This window comes from Hevea brasiliensis, chromosome 18 (genome assembly GCF_030052815.1).
Source record: "Hevea brasiliensis isolate MT/VB/25A 57/8 chromosome 18, ASM3005281v1, whole genome shotgun sequence".
Classification (NCBI taxonomy): domain Eukaryota; kingdom Viridiplantae; phylum Streptophyta; class Magnoliopsida; order Malpighiales; family Euphorbiaceae; genus Hevea; species Hevea brasiliensis.
In genome coordinates this window covers 46,859,196-46,877,666 of record NC_079510.1, presented here as the reverse complement: position 1 = coordinate 46,877,666, position 18,471 = coordinate 46,859,196, and the positions used below count along the sequence as shown (strand labels likewise).

The 18,471-nt window shown below is 32.8% G+C and overlaps 3 protein-coding genes across 3 annotated transcripts; 1 reads left to right on the top strand and 2 right to left on the bottom strand.

Annotated features, from left to right (window-relative positions):
- Positions 1 to 743: 743 nt before the first annotated feature.
- LOC110661135 (probable LRR receptor-like serine/threonine-protein kinase At1g53430) lies at positions 744 to 5,450 on the bottom strand. The gene is made up of 13 exons (XM_058140792.1): positions 5,192 to 5,450; positions 4,955 to 5,023; positions 4,500 to 4,562; positions 4,351 to 4,386; positions 4,207 to 4,259; positions 3,453 to 3,823; positions 3,187 to 3,379; positions 2,951 to 3,088; positions 2,695 to 2,816; positions 2,296 to 2,506; positions 1,957 to 2,194; positions 1,641 to 1,791; positions 744 to 1,332 (listed from the first exon to the last, which is right to left on the bottom strand). Exons 1-13 carry the CDS (start codon positions 5,308 to 5,310, stop codon positions 922 to 924), a joined length of 2,175 nt encoding a protein of 724 aa, XP_057996775.1. The 5' UTR covers positions 5,311 to 5,450; the 3' UTR covers positions 744 to 921.
- A 169-nt stretch (positions 5,451 to 5,619) lies between these two features.
- On the bottom strand, positions 5,620 to 9,311 carry LOC131175898 (probable leucine-rich repeat receptor-like protein kinase At1g35710). The gene is made up of 10 exons (XM_058140587.1): positions 9,223 to 9,311; positions 8,610 to 8,681; positions 8,433 to 8,504; positions 8,263 to 8,334; positions 8,092 to 8,163; positions 7,686 to 7,757; positions 7,528 to 7,599; positions 7,375 to 7,443; positions 7,205 to 7,288; positions 5,620 to 5,692 (listed from the first exon to the last, which is right to left on the bottom strand). Exons 1-10 carry the CDS (start codon positions 9,309 to 9,311, stop codon positions 5,620 to 5,622), a joined length of 747 nt encoding a protein of 248 aa, XP_057996570.1.
- A 2,979-nt stretch (positions 9,312 to 12,290) lies between these two features.
- Positions 12,291 to 18,359, top strand: LOC110661136 (MACPF domain-containing protein CAD1). Its single transcript, XM_021819701.2, has 6 exons — positions 12,291 to 12,882; positions 14,858 to 15,096; positions 15,525 to 15,720; positions 15,962 to 16,145; positions 16,588 to 16,742; positions 17,477 to 18,359. Exons 1-6 carry the CDS (start codon positions 12,622 to 12,624, stop codon positions 18,119 to 18,121), a joined length of 1,680 nt encoding a protein of 559 aa, XP_021675393.1. The 5' UTR covers positions 12,291 to 12,621; the 3' UTR covers positions 18,122 to 18,359.
- The last annotated feature ends 112 nt before the right edge of the window (positions 18,360 to 18,471 follow it).

Sequence of the window (18,471 nt, the reverse complement as noted above, 5' to 3'; positions counted from 1 at the left end):
AAATCGAGTCAGCCAAAAATTAAATTGAATTTGATCAAAATCGAGATTGGAATGAACTCCTTGGTCTGACCTCAACTAACCCAAACTTTTAAATCAAAATCAGACCAGAGGGACCAGACATGATAAATTCTTCTTGTTCGGCGTTTGGTGCACGCTCGGGATAGGACAAGAGGGGTGTTCTTGTCTCTCGTGTCCCAAAAGAAATTAGTGGTGGGTAAAAATAGCAACGAGTCAGATTTTTGTGGATGCTTGATCTGTTTGAATTTTAATAGGATGGGTTTGGGTGGTATTAATTGAGTTTAGGATAGGTTCAGATTTAAAATTTAGCACCTGTGACAGATTCGGATTGGATTCGAGTTTTACATATTGAGTATCTGCTATCCAAATTCATTAATATAAATATTTAATTAAATATAAAATATATATTTTTATAGTAATATTTATAAATTTTTATATATTTTATTTCATATAAAATAAAATTAAAATATTTTATAAAATTATTAAATTTTAAAATATAAATTATTAATAAAAATTATTTTTTGATTATTAATTAAAAATTATAAAATTAATCATGTTCAGATATTTACTAAGTAATAATAATCACGTTTGAAATAAATTCGAATTTTGAGAATATTAATCAGATTCGGATAAGGTAATTTTAACAGGCGGACAAGCTTGTCCCCCGTTTCTCTTTGGCAACCAACACAGTATTTGGAGTTCAGACGACTTCTTCTACTCGAGTCTTCAACAACAGCGGCATTTTTTGTTTGATTTATTGCAACAATTATGTCGGTACACATTAAGAAAATCCAGGAAATTGAAAAACATACTAAACCAAGCCAACAACATCGATTTCACACGTCCTATGCGAAGCTAGCAAGTGCAGTAGTTCAAACACCAAGAGCCTGATAACCTTGGAGACTAAGATGATAACTTAACCAGGCTATCTGTCTTCTCTAACATCTCTGAAGAACAATCTTCATAAATTCCGTACTCATCTTCATCTCTGCTCACAACATCATAAGTGACAGCATTTGATGTCTTCCCTGTAGAATTGCTGCCTGATCGAATGCGGGGAATGAGGCTAGCCACAGCCTTAGCCATTGCAAAATCATCAGTCGAGTATGGAACATGGAATGAGGGAGCCTTTATCTTGCTCTTGCCTTCGAGAACCTTTACCACTTCAGACATGGTCGGCCTCAGTGTAGGGGATGGATTAGTGCATACCATTGCTAGGTCTAAGATCATCAACGCTTGTTTCACTGAGTAGTCATAGCCCAACATTGGATCAACTAGTGATAATAGTTCACCCTTTTCTTGCAAAACATAAGCCTGAATTTAAAAAGAAAAGTTTAGTTGATTAATTTGGCAATGCAGAGGCAGTCAAATCAAGTGTCTAATATCTAATCAGTAAACTGACGTTCTACATGTAACTTTTGAATTGATTCAAAATAAACGCAAGGAAACTGTTGGTCTAGAAGCATTTCAGAAGCAGAAGACGAGTTATGTATAACACTGTTTTTTCATACTCGTTATGCTATAATCTTCAGTTGCTCCTCAATACCGATGCTACAGAATTTGTAAAGATTTTTTTTTTTTTTTTTTTTTTTGATAAGAGAGAATTTGCAAAGATTACTTACCAAATCAAGTAGATAGACACTCTCATCGTTTGGCCTGTAACTGGTGCCATTTTTCCCACTCACAATCTCTAGTGCAACCACCCCAAAACTATAAACATCTGCTTTATTTGTTAAATAGCCCCGCATGGCATACTCTGGAGCCATGTATCCTCTGTAAAAATAGCAGATGTTATTGAGAAAAATTATCCATACAATCCCAGCATTCATATTCTCAAGGGGAAAAAACTTTCTAAAAACTGGAAAAGAAATTGACTCATAACCAAAGCATAATTTTCCTATCAAGTAACATTTATTTTAAGGAAAAAGGATCCTTTACGTTGTTCCAGCAATTCTAGTGATAACATGTGTCTTCTCTGCTTCGTAGAGTTTAGCAAGTCCGAAGTCCGATATTTTTGCGTTAAGATCTTTGTCAAGCAGCACATTTGTGGGCTTGATATCTCTATGGACAACCTTCAGCTTAGATTCTTCATGAAGAAAAGCCAGACCCTTGGCTATACCAAGGCAGATTTTGAACCTAATTGGCCAGTTGAGTTTCAACCTTATCTTCTCTGAACCTGCACGTATGACATAACCATTTCTTTTAATAATTTATATTCAACTTAAGGATATGTAACAGTTATTTTATGATTGGCATTGAAAGGCTCATTCTAATTACCAAATAACGCATGTGCAAGGGAATTATTTTCCATGTACTCATAGACCAGCAAGAGTTGGTTATCTTCTGTGCAACATCCCAATAGCTTTACAAGATTTGGATGTTGCAATGCAAAAATAGTTCCCACTTCATTTACAAACTCACGAGTGCCTTGCTTTGATTTTGATGACAGTTGTTTCACTGCTATTGCTGTCCCATTTGGAAGCACACCCTGCAATTCAATAGTGCAAGACATTTAAATGGAAGCCATCATTCAATACACACTCAAATTTGTCCGTATGTTGATGCAAGTAATTTGCAGGTGATCATATGCAAATACCGTAATAGATAGCAGCAAAAGCATCACTATTTCAAAACTAGCATATCTAGCGCCTAAGATCCCACAAAGGTTTGTATTACCTTATATACAGATCCAAAACCTCCTTCACCAATCTTGTTCACAGGATTGAAGTTCCGGGTGGCAGCTTTTATTTGCCGGAAGTTGAAAGAACCTCCTGGCTGTAGTTCAAGACCTTTTAGTTCTGTGTCACAATATCAACCATAAAACAGAAATTCATCATTAAAATGACGTCATAACTAGTGGGAAAGCAATCACTGAGGCTTACAGATATCATGACAAGCCAAACCAACTCCATCTATAATTGGATGTTCTCACCTTTGTTATGCAATTCTTTTCCGCCAAGAATGCCTAGTTTACATATGAAAACTAAAAGCAATAGTGGGAGAAGGAATGCAGATCCTACGAGCGCAGCAATACTCATTGGTGATAATTTTGTGCTGGGTTTCCTAGGAACTAAAGAAAGATTTAGCATGATGTCAGAGAGAAAAATAGAGAATAAAATCAAACCATAGTTGGTAGCACAAGGAAATATATCGAGACACCTATTGTACCAGGAAAAACTGAAATAGCAGATATAAGAGGACCATAATATTCCATTGGGTTACGAATTGAGCCCTTGCCAGTCCAATAAAAGTGGATCTCCAGTTGATGGTTCCTCACAGTAGCAATGAAGTCCAAAGATACACTTTTATTCACACCCATAGCAGCTTCTCTAATATTGAAATTTTCAAGTACCTTCTTGCCCTATCAAATTTTGAGGTTCCATTAATGCAATTCTATGTTAGTAGCACATTAAATATATGAATATGAAGCTCACCTGAATTGCCACATCAAACAAACGCTTCCCCTTGCTGCTGGGATCTTTATTTTCTGAATACATAATCTCTGCAAAGTGAAGTTTCACTATGTATTTGTCATTTTTCATACAAAAACCATAATACTTCAGGGAGATAGGTGAAACACGAGCTGTCTTATATAACGGTGCATCATCACTGGGAATTCCACATGATTTTTCCACAGTGTACTGGTCATGGTTTGCATCAATAAAAATCCCCTGACTACTGTAACCCCAACTTTTATCATCACTTAAAAAGAAGGTTGATCCTCCATCAGGTTGTGTATCAGCTTGATACTGAACTCCATTAATTAGCACCCTCTCACCGCCACAGTTAATATACAATTGATCATCTGCAATGCACTTCTTTTAGTTAAAAATTTAAGATATAATCTCAGATCTTCATCTTAATAAGGAAACAAAATCATGAAAATAATGCAGGTTACTGAAGAACCCCTCCACATAATAGCTTAAAGTATTGTGAAGACTTCCTTTTTAAATCTTTATATCAATGAAACAAAAGATGCTAGATTCTCCCCCTCAAGTGTCAAAACTGAGACAGAATTCAAATATTGATACAAAAATAATATGACCATTTATATGTTGCAACCCTTGCTGAATTAGAGCACTTCTTCTTTGCCTTTTAGATTTAAAAGGGTGAATATGTCACATGAAGCTATAATAGGGGGTGAAGATGACAAAACAAACACTCCCAGCAGATAGCTAATGAACTCACTCAATGATTTATCAGTGGGGCAATAGTAGTCACTTCTCTGCCATGCCATGCTCCTAGAGAAAAACAATGGCAACCAAAATAACTAAACATTTTATAGGAATGAATCAATTGATAAAGGTAGAGGAAGCAAACTGAAAGGCTTACAGATTTGCTGTTTCAGCACAGCATGCAAAAGAGTTCCTGACAAACAAACGAACTACAACAAGTCATTATGTAACTAATAGAAGATCTTAGTTAAATTAATGATAGAGGTGATAGCACAATGGCTAGTATCATTGACATGTTTCTCTTACACATTTAGGGCTTTGCCTCCCAGTTGTACAGGTACAGTTGTAAAATTATTTTCTGAAATATCCCTGAAATAAATTCATAAAATTGAGAAGAAATATTTCAAACAATAACCCTGAAAGTTTCAAGGTATCAAATGCTTTGCTTCCTCTAGCCTTTAATGGAAAAAGTAGGAAATCAATTTTTAGTCATCTTGATATAAAATATGGTCCTTGCCTCCTTGGTAACAACAATAAGAGAATAATAATCCTTTAATATCTATTATTGGTCATTTAAGAAGTGAACTGCCTAAACTTAAAATTTTCACATTATTCAAGGAGTATATGAGTCATATTAGGAAGTGCAGCTTATTTTCTCATAACCTGTTTGATAAAATCAATGGAGCACTAGTGCAGTGGCGTACAACAGTGCACATTAAGAACCAGTAGCCCCGAAGAAAAAGTATAATACGAAGACATACGCATATGAGGTTTTTGAACCAGCAAGCCATCCGGGGACTGATCCATTAAGCTTATTTGCTTTAAGGTACCTGAACACAAACACACATACAGAGAGATAATGTATAAACTCATTAGTCTAACCAGGCTTCCCAAGAATTTGTGGTGGAAAAATAACTTTTTTTCACCAATCTAACAGCGATGAAGACGAATTTGAGGTCTCTTCTAAAAATTAGATAAGAAATTTATAGCAGCCTTGCCTAAACTGAAAAATTCCATCATCATCAGCCACTGGAAGCCACTGGAACTTCGCCTGCGCCACCGCTTCCAATATCACGCTCACAGTCACATCACCTCTTATATACATTATCCATTCCATTAGCCCTCAAATCGCACCACTTTTGTTTCATCTCAAACATCACATCTTCCGCCACCACGGATGGCACTGACCACCCGCCTCCACCATACACAGGGTGAAAGCGAGCTCAAATGGGTTCATTTGTTTTCGTTATTTTTCTAACAATTTAAGCTACAGTGCAGCGACGTCGGTTCACTTGCCATCTTAAAAATAAACCCGTCCTTTGTTTTCTATTTTGTTGTATTATTTCAGCAGTTTTTTTTCTTTAATTTATTCCATCAAACGATCAATCAAAATTGAAGTATTAGGAATATATGAGGAGCAGCTTCCTTACAAGTATTGTAGGTTTCGAGAGTCCATGAAGGCTGGAATTTCACCACTCAAATTGTTGAAACTCAAGTCCCTGTTAACATAAACAAGAATCAAGATCAATAGGATGAAATCATTGAAGTCATATTAAACTCCGCACAATTTGAAAAAAAAAAAAAAACAAGTCTTTTGACGATAGAACCACCAAATATAAGTTAATATATCTATATAAAGTATGAAAATATTGCAAAGAGAATACTATGTTATATTTTATCACATGGTTAACCTGTGATATTATATTATCACGGAATATTATATATTATATATAAATTATAAATTATTTAATAATTATTTTATTAAACTATTATTATAAAGTAACTTATAATATATTAATATATATTAATTATATATATTTACATCTATATTATATATGGATGAATTGTATTTATTTTTATTTTGAAACCTTTATTAAAAAGTTTGAGAAATAAAAGTAATAAAAATAAAATTTAATATAATTAATAAAAATTTAAAATATTATATTATTTTTATATATCAAAATTAAAAAAATATATATAAATTAAAATTATTAATAACTATGTGCATTAGTAAGGGCAATTATCGTCTGACATATGATATTCTCTTTTATAGTATTATCACGTAGCATTTTTTATTATATATAAGTTATAAATTTTTTTAATAATTATTTTATTAATATTATAATAAGTAGTCATTATTATTATTATTATTATTAGATAACTTATAATATATTAACATATTATAATATATTAACATATATTAATTACATATATTTATATTTATATTTATATCGATAGATTTTAATTATTTCTATATTATGAAATCTTTACTAAAAAGTTTGAGAGATAAAAGTAATAAAAATAAAATTTAAAATAGTTAATAAAAAAATTTTTAAATATTATATTATTTTTATATTAAAATTAAAAATATATAAATTAAAATCATTAATAGCCACGTATATTAGTATAAACAATTCTTTAATAATATTATATACATAGAGTATACTCATAAAGTTATATTTTGCTAGCAGTCGACTTGAGTCGAAACAATTGATTCTGATCTCTGAAATTGAAGGTTTGAGATCAAACTGTTGAATTTCTCGAATTTTGATTGAGTTTGGGTTCCAATTTGATTTAAGTCAATATGGTTTTTTTTTTTTTTTTTTAAATACAGATTTGAATCAGACCAATTTAAAAGAGAGAATAATTTTGGTCGAATTGGGTCATAGAACTCCAATTTCAATTCCAAATTAAACTTGATCGATTTCAGTCTGAATCGAAACTAGACCGGTTAGTCTACATAAACCCATCTAATAATTTTTACAAATACAAAGAGCGTATGTATATATGTAGTGTGCACTTGTGTCGCTAGAAGTAGAGGTAAACAAGGTTAAGTAGTGTACGAATTGATCTTACATATAATACAGGGATTTCATTTGACTAAGAAATTTAGGGATTGGACCGATCAGTGAACAATTCCTCAACGTCCTGTAGCAAGAAATTATATTTGCGATGAAGGCATTGTATGTTAACAACGATATGGATATGGAAATGCACGTATGAACACTCACATCCATTCCAAAGATGTCATTCCTGATATATCTGGGAATAGGAAACCTCCTCCTTCACTGCTTCCTGTTAAGTCAGAAACATGCCTGGACCAAACCAAAATAATGAGACATATAGCCTGAGATATGACTTGCTATATGCAAGAACAATGGGAGGAAGGTAAAAATTTTACAGCTCAGAAAGGTTTAAAGATGAGAGTGCATCAGGGAAAGGCCCTTCAAAACTGTTTCCTATCAGTCCCCTGCAAATCACCAATACTTCCAAGCAATTAGCCCAGCAGTTAGATCTTTATGTTGTTTAGAAAGCTAGAATTATAGCTGCTTACAGATACTTGAGATTCTCCCACTTAGCAATGTAATCAGGTATCCTGCCAGAGAAGCTGTTTCCGAAAATGAATCTGCAAGAAGAAAGTTCAATCTCAAGTAACTAGAATTTGGAGAAATAATATCTCTCTGGCAAAAAAAGATGAAATTTGAAACTTACAGGTTGACCATCTTCCTTAAAGCTGCTAAGCTTTGTGGCAATTCACCAATGAAATTATTGTTAATCAACCACCTAAAAATAATTCGCAACCACTCTTGAGTTAACACAATCACAATGTCACTTCAATTGTCTAAACTGCACATATAGATTTATATAATCAAATGATATTCAGCAAGTTCAAGTTCAATGCAGTTGATTAATTCGAAGACTCTACGGTTAACATTTTTTTAATTGAAATTCAAGTTTAAGTTCAATTCTAAAACGACTTAAATATCATCAAATAATGTTTAAAGGTAAAGATATGAAATTGGTAAAACAATATTGGAGATCTATTCCCATTTCTCTCTTCTCTCTTTGGTTTTTTTGTCCCTAAAGTTTGTCCATGATCGTCTTCAGAAGGACTTACAAGTATTTAAGGTTTTTAAGGTGTCCTAGCTCTTGGGGGAGAACACCTGAGAGCTGATTGTCAGACAAATCCCTACGTAAGACAAAATCAATTTTTATTACAATATAATCAAACTTATCTACATATATTTATATTTATGATATATTGGCAAGTTAAAAAAAAAAAATATACAGTTGGACAAGGCTTGTAAGGTTCCCAAGTTGTGGTGGAATTCCTCCTGATAATAAGTTGTTGTGCAGGAACCTAGAAAACAACTTGTTAAAAACACTGGAAATTAAATATTACTTTTTTTTTTAAATTTCTGGTAAACAAAACGAATTTAGGTTAATTTGAGACTTAACAGAAGTTGGAGAGATGGAAGGGAACCCAATGCTGGCGGAATTGAGCCAGTGAACCAGTTACCTCCAAGATCTCTGTGGAAAGTGGCGAAAAATGAAAAGGAAATTAAAGCAGAGATAAGAAACTGAAAAAAAAAAAATGTGCAGTAACACATAAGATATTGAATGGTTTAGACTTACAGTTCGTTTAAAGACTTCATTTCACCAAGAAAAGTTGGTATTGGTCCTTCCAGTTTGTTGTCGTTGATGTAACTGTATCAAATACTAATTATTATTAACATAATTATATACTAATTAATGCCATTGAATCATATATATTTAACATGATAATATATTTTTTAAAAATACTTTTAATCAAACAAAAATTATAGCTAAATCTTTATAACATATTGACAATAATAACATTATTTAATAAAACAAAATTTTGAAAGTAATTTTATCAATATAAATTGAAATTCTATGATCATATGTACATGATGAAATTTAATTATGAGTGAAATTAATTAAAAGAAAATGCTTACAAATATAAAAGCCGAGATAGATTTCTCAATGAAGTGGGAATGTTACCATGAAGCTCATTTTTGCTTAGGTCTCTGCAGATGAATGTCCAAAAAAATACATATATTAATTATGTATCATGATTAACTATTATATATAATTAACAATCTAATCTTGTTATTTAATTTTCCATCAAAGCAACTCTGTGAGTGTGTGTAATATTCAGAATTATGTTTTTTTTTTAAGGGAAAAAATACAAAGAAACGATAATTAAAATGATTAAAAAAGTCCTTACAGTTTTGTTAAGTACTGAAGATTGGCTGTTTCAGGTGGGATTCCGCCCCTCAAATGCTGATCAGAAAAATCACTGCAGCTCAAAACCATTGTTTATAAGAATAAATAAAACATTTATTAAGAATTCATTATTTATATTTAATAAGGGATTGAAAAAATAGAATTCAAATTAACTCTAATAAATAAATAATATGTTTTTAATCACTGAATTAAGTTATTAATATTACTTAAATTGTAATAATAAGGTTAAAAGAATAATACATTTGTGTCACACGACACACAGTTTCATTGCATGTGCAATTAATTTTAGCTGAAGAGCGTTGGTTTGGCGGCTTGAAGCAGCTTGCGCGCGAGAAAACTTGATTTACCATGCGCAGACCACGAGCCATGGCATTGAGAGCATCCACTGCCACAAATACAAACACACTTTATTATATATATATATATATATGCCAAAATTAATAATTCGCTAAACGATTAAAAAAAAAAATCAGAATTCAATTCTAATATCTTCATATGAAAACTTTAACGGTAAGTACTAATTTAAAATTAGTAATTTATGAGAAGATAACAAGTAGCTTAATAAAAGAAAATAAATGAATTAAGAGATTTGACATCGTAATAATTCAATTAATGGATATAAGTCGATCTTTTGTTCATGTAGCTCAAATAGTCTTTATTGGTATTATAAGTTTATCTTTTAAAATAGTGAGTTTCTTAGTTTGAGTAATAGACTTAAGTAAGGAATTTAAAATCGAAATAATTCTATTTAAAACTAACATTGGTTTAAAATCGATTAAGATCAAATTAACTAAAATTATCTTTAAACAAACTAAAAATATGACTAAAATCGATCAATTCAACTCTACCTCAAAACTTGGTTAAAATAAATTTTAAAAATCAATTATTTTATTTAATCAAAATTGAAATGAATTGGAATTGAACCGAAATTAGAGATCCTATACTCTAATTAACTAAGTTTACCTTCAAAGTCATATATATTCAATTAAGTTACATAACAAAATTAACATGCATAAGATAACAACAATATTGTGTTTTTTTTCCTTATAATATAGAAATTTCTCTTCTTTTGTGGTTGGAATTTTGGGGCAGGGAAAGAGAGTGTAGAAATTGATTATTACCATCACTCTGGGATAAAAAACTAGTTGGTGCTTGACCAAATGAGAACACAGAATTATGAATCCCAAGCAGCAAGAAAGAAAGAAAGACAAGTAACATCCCCATCACAACTTTGCCACCTATCTTCCAAGATCCGTACTGTTAATTCTAGGATTTCTAATCTTTCATCCTTATAAAGGTGAAAAAATTGACAGGAATTTAATAAAATATGAACCAATTGGTAATGTGAATTGGGTACTAGTGTGTTGACTGTAATTTGGGTCAAGCAACAAATCAGATTAATGGAATTAGCTCTAATGATGATCAAAACAACTTGTTTCACTTGCATCATATTGATAAAGATTGGATTAGCCATAATGACTCTGCAGAAAACCCTTTTCTCTGACATTTTCTTTGCAAGAACAAGATTGATGAAGGGCTAAGTGATTCAATGTGTGAGACACATTACCCCTTAGTGGACATCTAAAGTGGCAACCACCACCAACCCTTTCTTTCCCACTTTAGATATGAGTGGACTTCTAAAGTGGAAGCCGCCACACTTTAGACATTAATATAATATGCCTTTTTTAAATCCTCCACCTTAACACTACCCTAATTAAAATTTTGCTATCCAATGAATTCCCTTTACTACATTTCATTGGTTTCCACTTCACGTTTACACAAAATTCATAGTGCTGCATCATCATTACCAATTTCACATCCAAAGTCCAAAGTTTTTATCTTGTTTATGGAGAATATTGCACCATTTTGCTTCAAGTTTGATGACTTTCCAATTACCATGTCAATGTTTTGACCTTAGGTGAGATTTCGGAACTCAATATCCTTTAATTCTGAAGTAGACCCAAGAGTCTCTGGTTCTTTATGGGCCTGGCTCTGTAATGTTCCAATTTGACGAGATTGGGCGCTGTCTATACAGCTTTGAGCCCCCAAAAGAACATAGCTATTTTCCCCTTCTTCAATAACAAGACCGTGTTGTGCTATCTTCCAGGCCAATGCCCATGTCCATTTCAGGCAAACTAAAGAAAGTGGAGCTTTGTAGTTTGTTGGGAGTTCAATTAGCCCAACCCAAATGGCTTTGAATCCTGTACAACTGTGCATCCAGCATGGGATCCCTTTTTTGACACTATTACCAAAGTGTCCAGGGCTCTCCAAATAATAATAACATTTTTTTCTTTTATATAATTTTTATATTTATTATGGTTTTAAAAGTTACAACTCCAACTCTCGTAATGCAGTAATTCATTACGATTCAAGCATTATGAGTCGAAAGAATCTAAATAGTATATTGACCTACTAAATTATTTATCTATATATATATATATAGAAATTTCATTAATTCATGTACCATGAAATTTATATTTATAATTTATAAGTTACTTCAGCCTATTCTTTCACATACACGTGATATTTTAAAAATTTTAATTGATTTTAAAGTGTTTTTAAGTAAAATTAAATTTTAATTAATAAGAAAATAAATTTATTATTTTTACCAATTCGACTGATCATATTAAGTCTTATATAAATAATTAACTAATAAATTGTTGAATTTAATTTTATAACTTGCACACCAAAGACCAATTAAAAAGAAAAATCTATTTATCAATTAAATTTAATCTAATTTGAATTAAAAAAAATTAAGAGGCTTTTCTTTTTTCTTTTTTTTTTGGTTTATGATAGAAGTTACAAAAGAAATTATTTATTTATTTATTTATGTATTTAAATTTAATTAAAATTCATATTAAAGATTTAAAGTTGTAGTGATGATTTCAACACAACCAGCTTATTGATAAGAGGGAGAGAAATTTAAAGTTGCAGTGATGATTTCAAACTTTGTAACTTTAAACGACTTCGTACTACAGGTAAAAGGGATGAATTTTAAAAGAGGGAGAGAAAGTAGTGGGAAAGGGTTGGATGGATGGATTGGAAGGATGACCAGTCAACTTAGAATCGTCTCTCTCTTACACCAACATTACACACAGAATAAGCAACGCGCTTTTGGAACATTATTAGAGTCAAACTACAAGAACAAGAACACCATCGGCTCTACAACAATATTAAGAACAAACCTCACCAACTCCAAAGTCCAAATTGCCCTACCGGTGAGCCATTGAATCAAATTATTACCAAAAGCAAGAATCACCAATCAGGAAAAATAGAGAAATTTCTCATTTCTTTTTCCTCTTAACTTCCTGGAAACAAATCACAGAAATGAGATACTAGAAAACCCTCCTGGATTATTGAAGAAAGAAAGAGGAGCAAGATGAGCTTCAGCTCTGATGCTTTGACCACTACTCTCTCCAACTCAATCCAGGCTTTGGGTCGTGGGTTTGATGTCACATCTGATATACGGCTTTTGTATTGCAAGGGAGCTCCTGGGTCCAGGTTGGTGCATATTGATGAAGAGCATACCAGGGATCTAGTTGTCTCTGATGGGTTTTTGCTGCCCAATGTTTCTGTTGATATTGATTGCTCTAAAGGCCATAGGCACATTGAAAGAATTCCTGTTTGCAGCTTCCATGAGGTAGTTCTTATTTTCTCAATCTGTTTCCTTTAAAATCATTATCTAGGTATGCTTTTTTTTTTTTTTTTTTTTTTTTGGTGTATTGGGTTTGTTTGGCTGTTTCTTCTCTTCGTTGGTCGGTCGCTAATATAATTATGCTCCGGGTTGTGAAGATTCATTCCTAAGTTGTTTGTCTCGGATGCTCTTGAAGGCGGATTTTCCTTCTGTTAATTATAGGGATTTTCTTTTTTCTAAAACTGCAGCAATAAGCTGTTCTATATTTTGCTAGTTGGCAATTTCGATGCGGCAAATGAAGGACGGGAATTAATGAAAAAAATATATTTGTTATATTGAATTTCTTTTTATTTATTTTTCTTGTCCTTTAAGCTCCCTGCTGTATTGAACTTAATTGGATAGTGTTAAATGCATACTGAAAGATAAAATTTTTAGAGCATTTGGCAATTGAAGTTTTATCATTTTAACATGGATGGTCCTACCGTAATGGACCAAAGCAGCAGCACCTTAAGTTTCTTTGGATGCAATTAAATCTCTATATTTTAACAGGGATTTGTTATAACATCTTCAATTTAGTTTGGTGAACTGATTTTTAGAAGAAAATAATTGCTGAGTGTGTTTGATGTTGCCATTTCTATATGGTGGAACCTAATGGCTGACTACATCGGTGAAGCAAAGAAGTGCTATGGCTAAATTTGAGCCTCCCACATTACATTGTTATTTGTGTGAATTACGTTTCATTCTGAAACAGAAACAAAGTAAATGACGCAAAGCATCTGATAGGTGCATTTTTGTTATACGAAACCATAAGACCTTAAGATTAATTGGACTTAAAGATGAAGGCTTTGGCTGAGGATAATAAGTGGAGATGGATTTATTGTTTGAGAAAGACAGATTAGGGATTAAGGCAACCCAGGGTGATTCTTTAGAGTGTTAAAATGTTTATATTTTCTGTTTCTTTAGTATCATCTATTTCCAGTCTGAGTCTGGCTTTAATCTTCTCAGGTTTTATCATCTGTTGGAATTTCTGGTAGTATAATACCTGAAAATTTGTGGGTAACAGCACTAGTTATGAGTTATCCTCGTGTGCACTATTGGGAGTTTGTTCCTAGTACTACTTTAGTAGGATCCAAATAAATCCTTCCCGTGAAGAGATTTTGAGTTTGGGAGTAATGCTTTGTTGAGTTGAAGATTGAAGAATTTCAAGTTTAAAATTAGAAGCAGACAGCAATGTGTATTAATCAGTATAACTGTGTTGTCTAACCAAAAATTCTGATTTGGCTATTAGAAATGATCAAGCCAGGCAAGAATATAGATAATACAACTGCATAAATATAATAGACATATGTATGGATGATGCATCTCTATAGAGAATTGCTTCCTCATTAGTTGGCCATTGTCTCTGTTTTTATTTATTTATTTATTTTTTGGGGTGGGGCGTAGAGGAGCCATTAATGTTAGTATCAGTATAACAGTGTTGTCTAACCAAAAATTCTGATTTGGCTACTACAAATGATCAAGCCAGGCAAGAATATAGATAATACAACTGCATAAATTTAATGGACATATGTATGGATGACACATCTATATAGAGAATTGTTTCCTCATGGTTGGCCATTGTCTCTGTTTTCATTTATTTATTTATTTATTTTTTGTGGTGGGGCGTAGAGGAGCCATTTATCACAAAATGGGTGAATGTTAGTATTTGTTTCTAGATTTTTCCCTTAGCGAACCCTACTCTGGGGGAACCAAAACTTTGTTGTAGAAGTTGGACTTCTGTCTCAGTGTCTCTACTTATCTATAAATAAATTTCTTTTATTTTCTGGATCAAATAGCATGTTCTTTTTTACATTGTTTTATATGTTATATTGGCTTACTTTCTTCTATTTGCAGCAAAGATTTCTGGTTTTCTGCTATTTGTAGTTAAATTATTATTACATCGATTTTAGTGTTAACAGAAGCTTATTTCTTGAAATTTCAGATGGCAGGAAGATTCAATGAGAAATCAGGTATATCAGGACATATTCCACTTGGAAGCTTTAATGGCATGTTCAATTTCACTGGTTCTTGGCAAGTTGATGCAGCAGCAACAAAATCCCTTGCAATGGTTGGGCATTTCATTCCTCTATATAAAGTTCAATTAGCAAAATTGAATTTAGTTTTGCATGAGGAAATCAAGCGGGCTGTTCCATACTCCTGGGATCCTGCATCCTTGGCAAGGTAAACACGTTATCGAGCCACAAATTCTATAATGCATAGTTGTAACTTGGAGCCATTTATAGTTTCTTTTGATGTTTCTTCATTTGAATTAGAAATCAAGAAGCTCCATAGTATATTTGCGTCAAAAATCATTAATATTTGGAGAAAAAGTCACCCTGCTTTTGAAGTTGCCAAATTATGATATCTTTTACTTTCTTATTAATTGATATTAAACAGAATGAAATACAAATTGGGTAGGTTTGTATGGGTGGTTTTTGTGGTGCTCAAATAAATGTTGAGTTCTTGATTCCAGTATAGAGTGTCCCTATGACTTGTGTCCATATGCATGTCAAGGAATTTTCTGATAAAATTCCTAGAGAAACTTGAAGATTTTGACAGCATCACCTTTCTGATTGACAATTGCATTTTTTTTTTTGCCTCCCTTTCAGTTTCATTGAAAGCTATGGTACACATATTGTCACATCTGCAACAATTGGTGGAAGAGATGTTGTCTACATAAGGCAGCACCAGTCATCTTCTTTGCTAGTGTCAGACATTGAGAGCTATGTAAAAGACATCACAGATCAAAGGTTTCAGGACTCAAGAAGTCAACCAAGTGCTGGCCCCTTAAAATACAAGGACAAGGTTATTATCATGGCATTGCTTATTTAATTTTGTTCAATCAAGAATTCAAGATACTATTTTTTCTAACGCTTGAAAATTTTTGTTGGTTTTTAAAAAAATTTTTTTTGATAGAATGCAATATTATTGCATTTTTCCTTGTTAAATGTTTTCTCTTTCATTTGCTTCCTGTTTCCTTTGATAAATAAATAATTTTCTGTTCTAAATTGTGAGAAATCAGTAAAAATTGAATTCACTGTTGTAGGATGTAACAGTCATTTTTAGAAGGAGAGGAGGTGATGATCTTGAGCAGAGTCATGCCAAGTGGGCAGAAACTGTGCAGTTGGCGCCAGATGTTATTAATATGACTTTTACACCAATCATTTCTCTGCTTGAAGGAGTGCCTGGCTTAAAGCATTTAGCAAGAGCAATTGACTTGTACTTGGAGTGTAAGTTCTCATTTAAAATTTTGGTTTTGTCTCTATGCTAATGAATTTGATTCAATTTGTAATCTACTGTTTCAGTCAAGGATCACAGAAACTGTGATGCAGTTTTTCAGTAGTATTCTGGATATAAAATGTTTATTTTTCTTACAAACAAGCGATGAGCATGAAAAATTACTTCACAAAAAATATTTTTTTACTTTCATGAGATATCTGTAATTTTTCATAAAGTCAGATTCAAGTACTTCATGCCTATGGCTGCCTTGTTGCTGTTGCCAGCATCTCTTAATCAAGTGATTTGTGAGGAAAGTTTGAACAAGGCCTAACATTATTTCAGCTATAGATGGCTTATTGTAAATAACTTTTTATATGGAATCTTTTACAATTTATTTTCATTTTAAATTTGACTATATTGGTTATTGAATTATCATATATTTTTTTTTGCCAGACAAGCCACCCATAGAGGATTTGCAATATTTCTTGGATTTCCAAATTGCTCGGGTTTGGGCTCCAGAGCAGAACAACCTTCAAAGAAAGGAGCCTGTTTGCCAATCCCTTCAGTTCAGCTTGATGGGCCCCAAGCTCTATATCAGCCCAGATCAGGTAATTTTTTGCAGTTGTAAAACCTTCATAGATGCTGATAGAAATTAATGCCTAAAGATTTGTCTCCCTTATGTTTCTAAAAGGAAATAAATGATGGAAATGTAAAAATTGAAAGAGAAAATAAAGAGTTGGTGCACGATGAATTGAAAGCAGCAGCAAAATGGGATGCAAATTTAGTTCTTTTCACCTTCACATTCTTATTCTGGGAAATGTTGCTTTCATAAAAAAGGTACTTGAATTTGTATGCTAGTAAGAGTAACGTTCGTATTCAAACAAAAAATGACCACCAGAAGGAAACCATGGTGAATAACTTACATAGGAAGGCAGATTTTAAAAACAGTAATTTCAACTTGTATGTCTTTTGAAATGTACATAAGAATGAAGAATTATCACTTGAATGATGACAATCAGAGTGAAAAGCCTTAAAGTGAAAGCTTCAACTATTGTACGAGTCACCTCTTATGCCAGTACTTGACAAGTAGCATTGATGGAGTAACATCATCTAGCAACTGTTTCAGGATTTGAGTTAAAATGTGAAAAATGTGTATCCTGTGAATAATTTTTCATAAAAAAATTCCTCAGTGTACATCATATTCCTTCCTATCTAGTGGAAATTTCTCGTTTGAAGCTTCCATGAATTCCTTTTGCTAGAACCTGTCAGCAAAAACATAACATCACATCAATCTCTCTTAATGGGGTTATAAGCCTAATTCATATCATGTATGGTATTGCAGGTAACTGTTGGCCGTAAGCCAGTTACTGGCCTTAGACTTAGCCTAGAAGGCATTAAGCAAAACAGACTCTCCATCCATTTGCAACATCTTGTGTCTCTTCCCAAAATTCTTCAGCCACATTGGGATGCACACATAGCTATAGGTGCACCCAAGTGGAAAGGTCCTGAGGAGCAAGACAGCCGTTGGTTTGAACCCATCAAGTGGAAGAACTTCTCCCATGTAAGCACTGCACCAATAGAGTACACTGATACTTCCATTGGAGATCTCTCTGGTGTTCACATTGTCACTGGTGCTCAGCTTGGTGTTTGGGATTTTGGAGCCAAAAATGTGTTGCATCTCAAACTCCTCTTCTCAAAAGTTCCAGGTTGTACAATAAGGCGCTCTGTATGGGACCATAGTCCTTCCAATCCTTATGCACAACAACCCAATGGGGCATCATCATCAGTTTCAAATGAGAAGGCATCCAGTGATAAGAAGGAAGATGGTTCAAGCCATGTTGGGAAACTGGCAAAAATAGTTGATGTAAGCGAAATGTCAAAGGGACCACAAGATATTCCAGGCCATTGGTTGGTAACAGGAGCGAAGCTTGGGGTGGACAAGGGGAGGATTGTTTTGCGTGTGAAGTATTCCTTATTGAATTATTGACAGATTGTTTCTATATTTTTAGGGTTACCCTTTTTCTACATGTAAGCATAGTCAGGCATTCTTTGCACAGGCATCCTAGTTCTTTTGTTTCTCTGTACATTATGTTCTTTTTGTTTGTTGGTTTTAGTCCTTATAGCTGATAGTCACATCATCAAGTATTTTCTGGATTTTTTTGATATATTTATTTATTAAAAGAGAGGGTTTTGTTGTTCAATAATAATACTCATTTTAGTCTGCATGTAAGCGATTTTCCGAACTGTTTCATGAATGATGGATTCCATCTCCAGCAAGTTTATACCAGTTTCAACTTTTCCAATAGCCAACTTCAAACCGTGGGAAACTGTTATCCA

Excerpts from the sequence above, each read along its gene's own strand:
- LOC110661135 (XM_058140792.1), bottom strand. The coding sequence starts at position 5,310 with ATGGAATGGATAATGTATATAAGAGGTGATGTGACTGTGAGCGTGATA. Across the intron at positions 2,817-2,950 it reads AAAAGAATTGCATAACAAAG|AACTAAAAGGTCTTGAACTA; the intron begins GTGAGAACATCC and ends ATTGTGACACAG. Across the intron at positions 1,792-1,956 it reads ACTAGAATTGCTGGAACAAC|AGGATACATGGCTCCAGAGT; the intron begins GTAAAGGATCCT and ends CTATTTTTACAG.
- LOC110661136 (XM_021819701.2), top strand. The coding sequence starts at position 12,622 with ATGAGCTTCAGCTCTGATGCTTTGACCACTACTCTCTCCAACTCAATC. Across the intron at positions 15,721-15,961 it reads CCTTAAAATACAAGGACAAG|GATGTAACAGTCATTTTTAG; the intron begins GTTATTATCATG and ends TCACTGTTGTAG. Across the intron at positions 16,743-17,476 it reads TCTATATCAGCCCAGATCAG|GTAACTGTTGGCCGTAAGCC; the intron begins GTAATTTTTTGC and ends ATGGTATTGCAG.
- LOC131175898 (XM_058140587.1), bottom strand. The coding sequence starts at position 9,311 with ATGGTTTTGAGCTGCAGTGATTTTTCTGATCAGCATTTGAGGGGCGGA. Across the intron at positions 7,444-7,527 it reads TGGGAGAATCTCAAGTATCT|GGGACTGATAGGAAACAGTT; the intron begins GTAAGCAGCTAT and ends GGTGATTTGCAG. Across the intron at positions 5,693-7,204 it reads ATGACATCTTTGGAATGGAT|GGACTTGAGTTTCAACAATT; the intron begins GTGAGTGTTCAT and ends TTATGTTAACAG.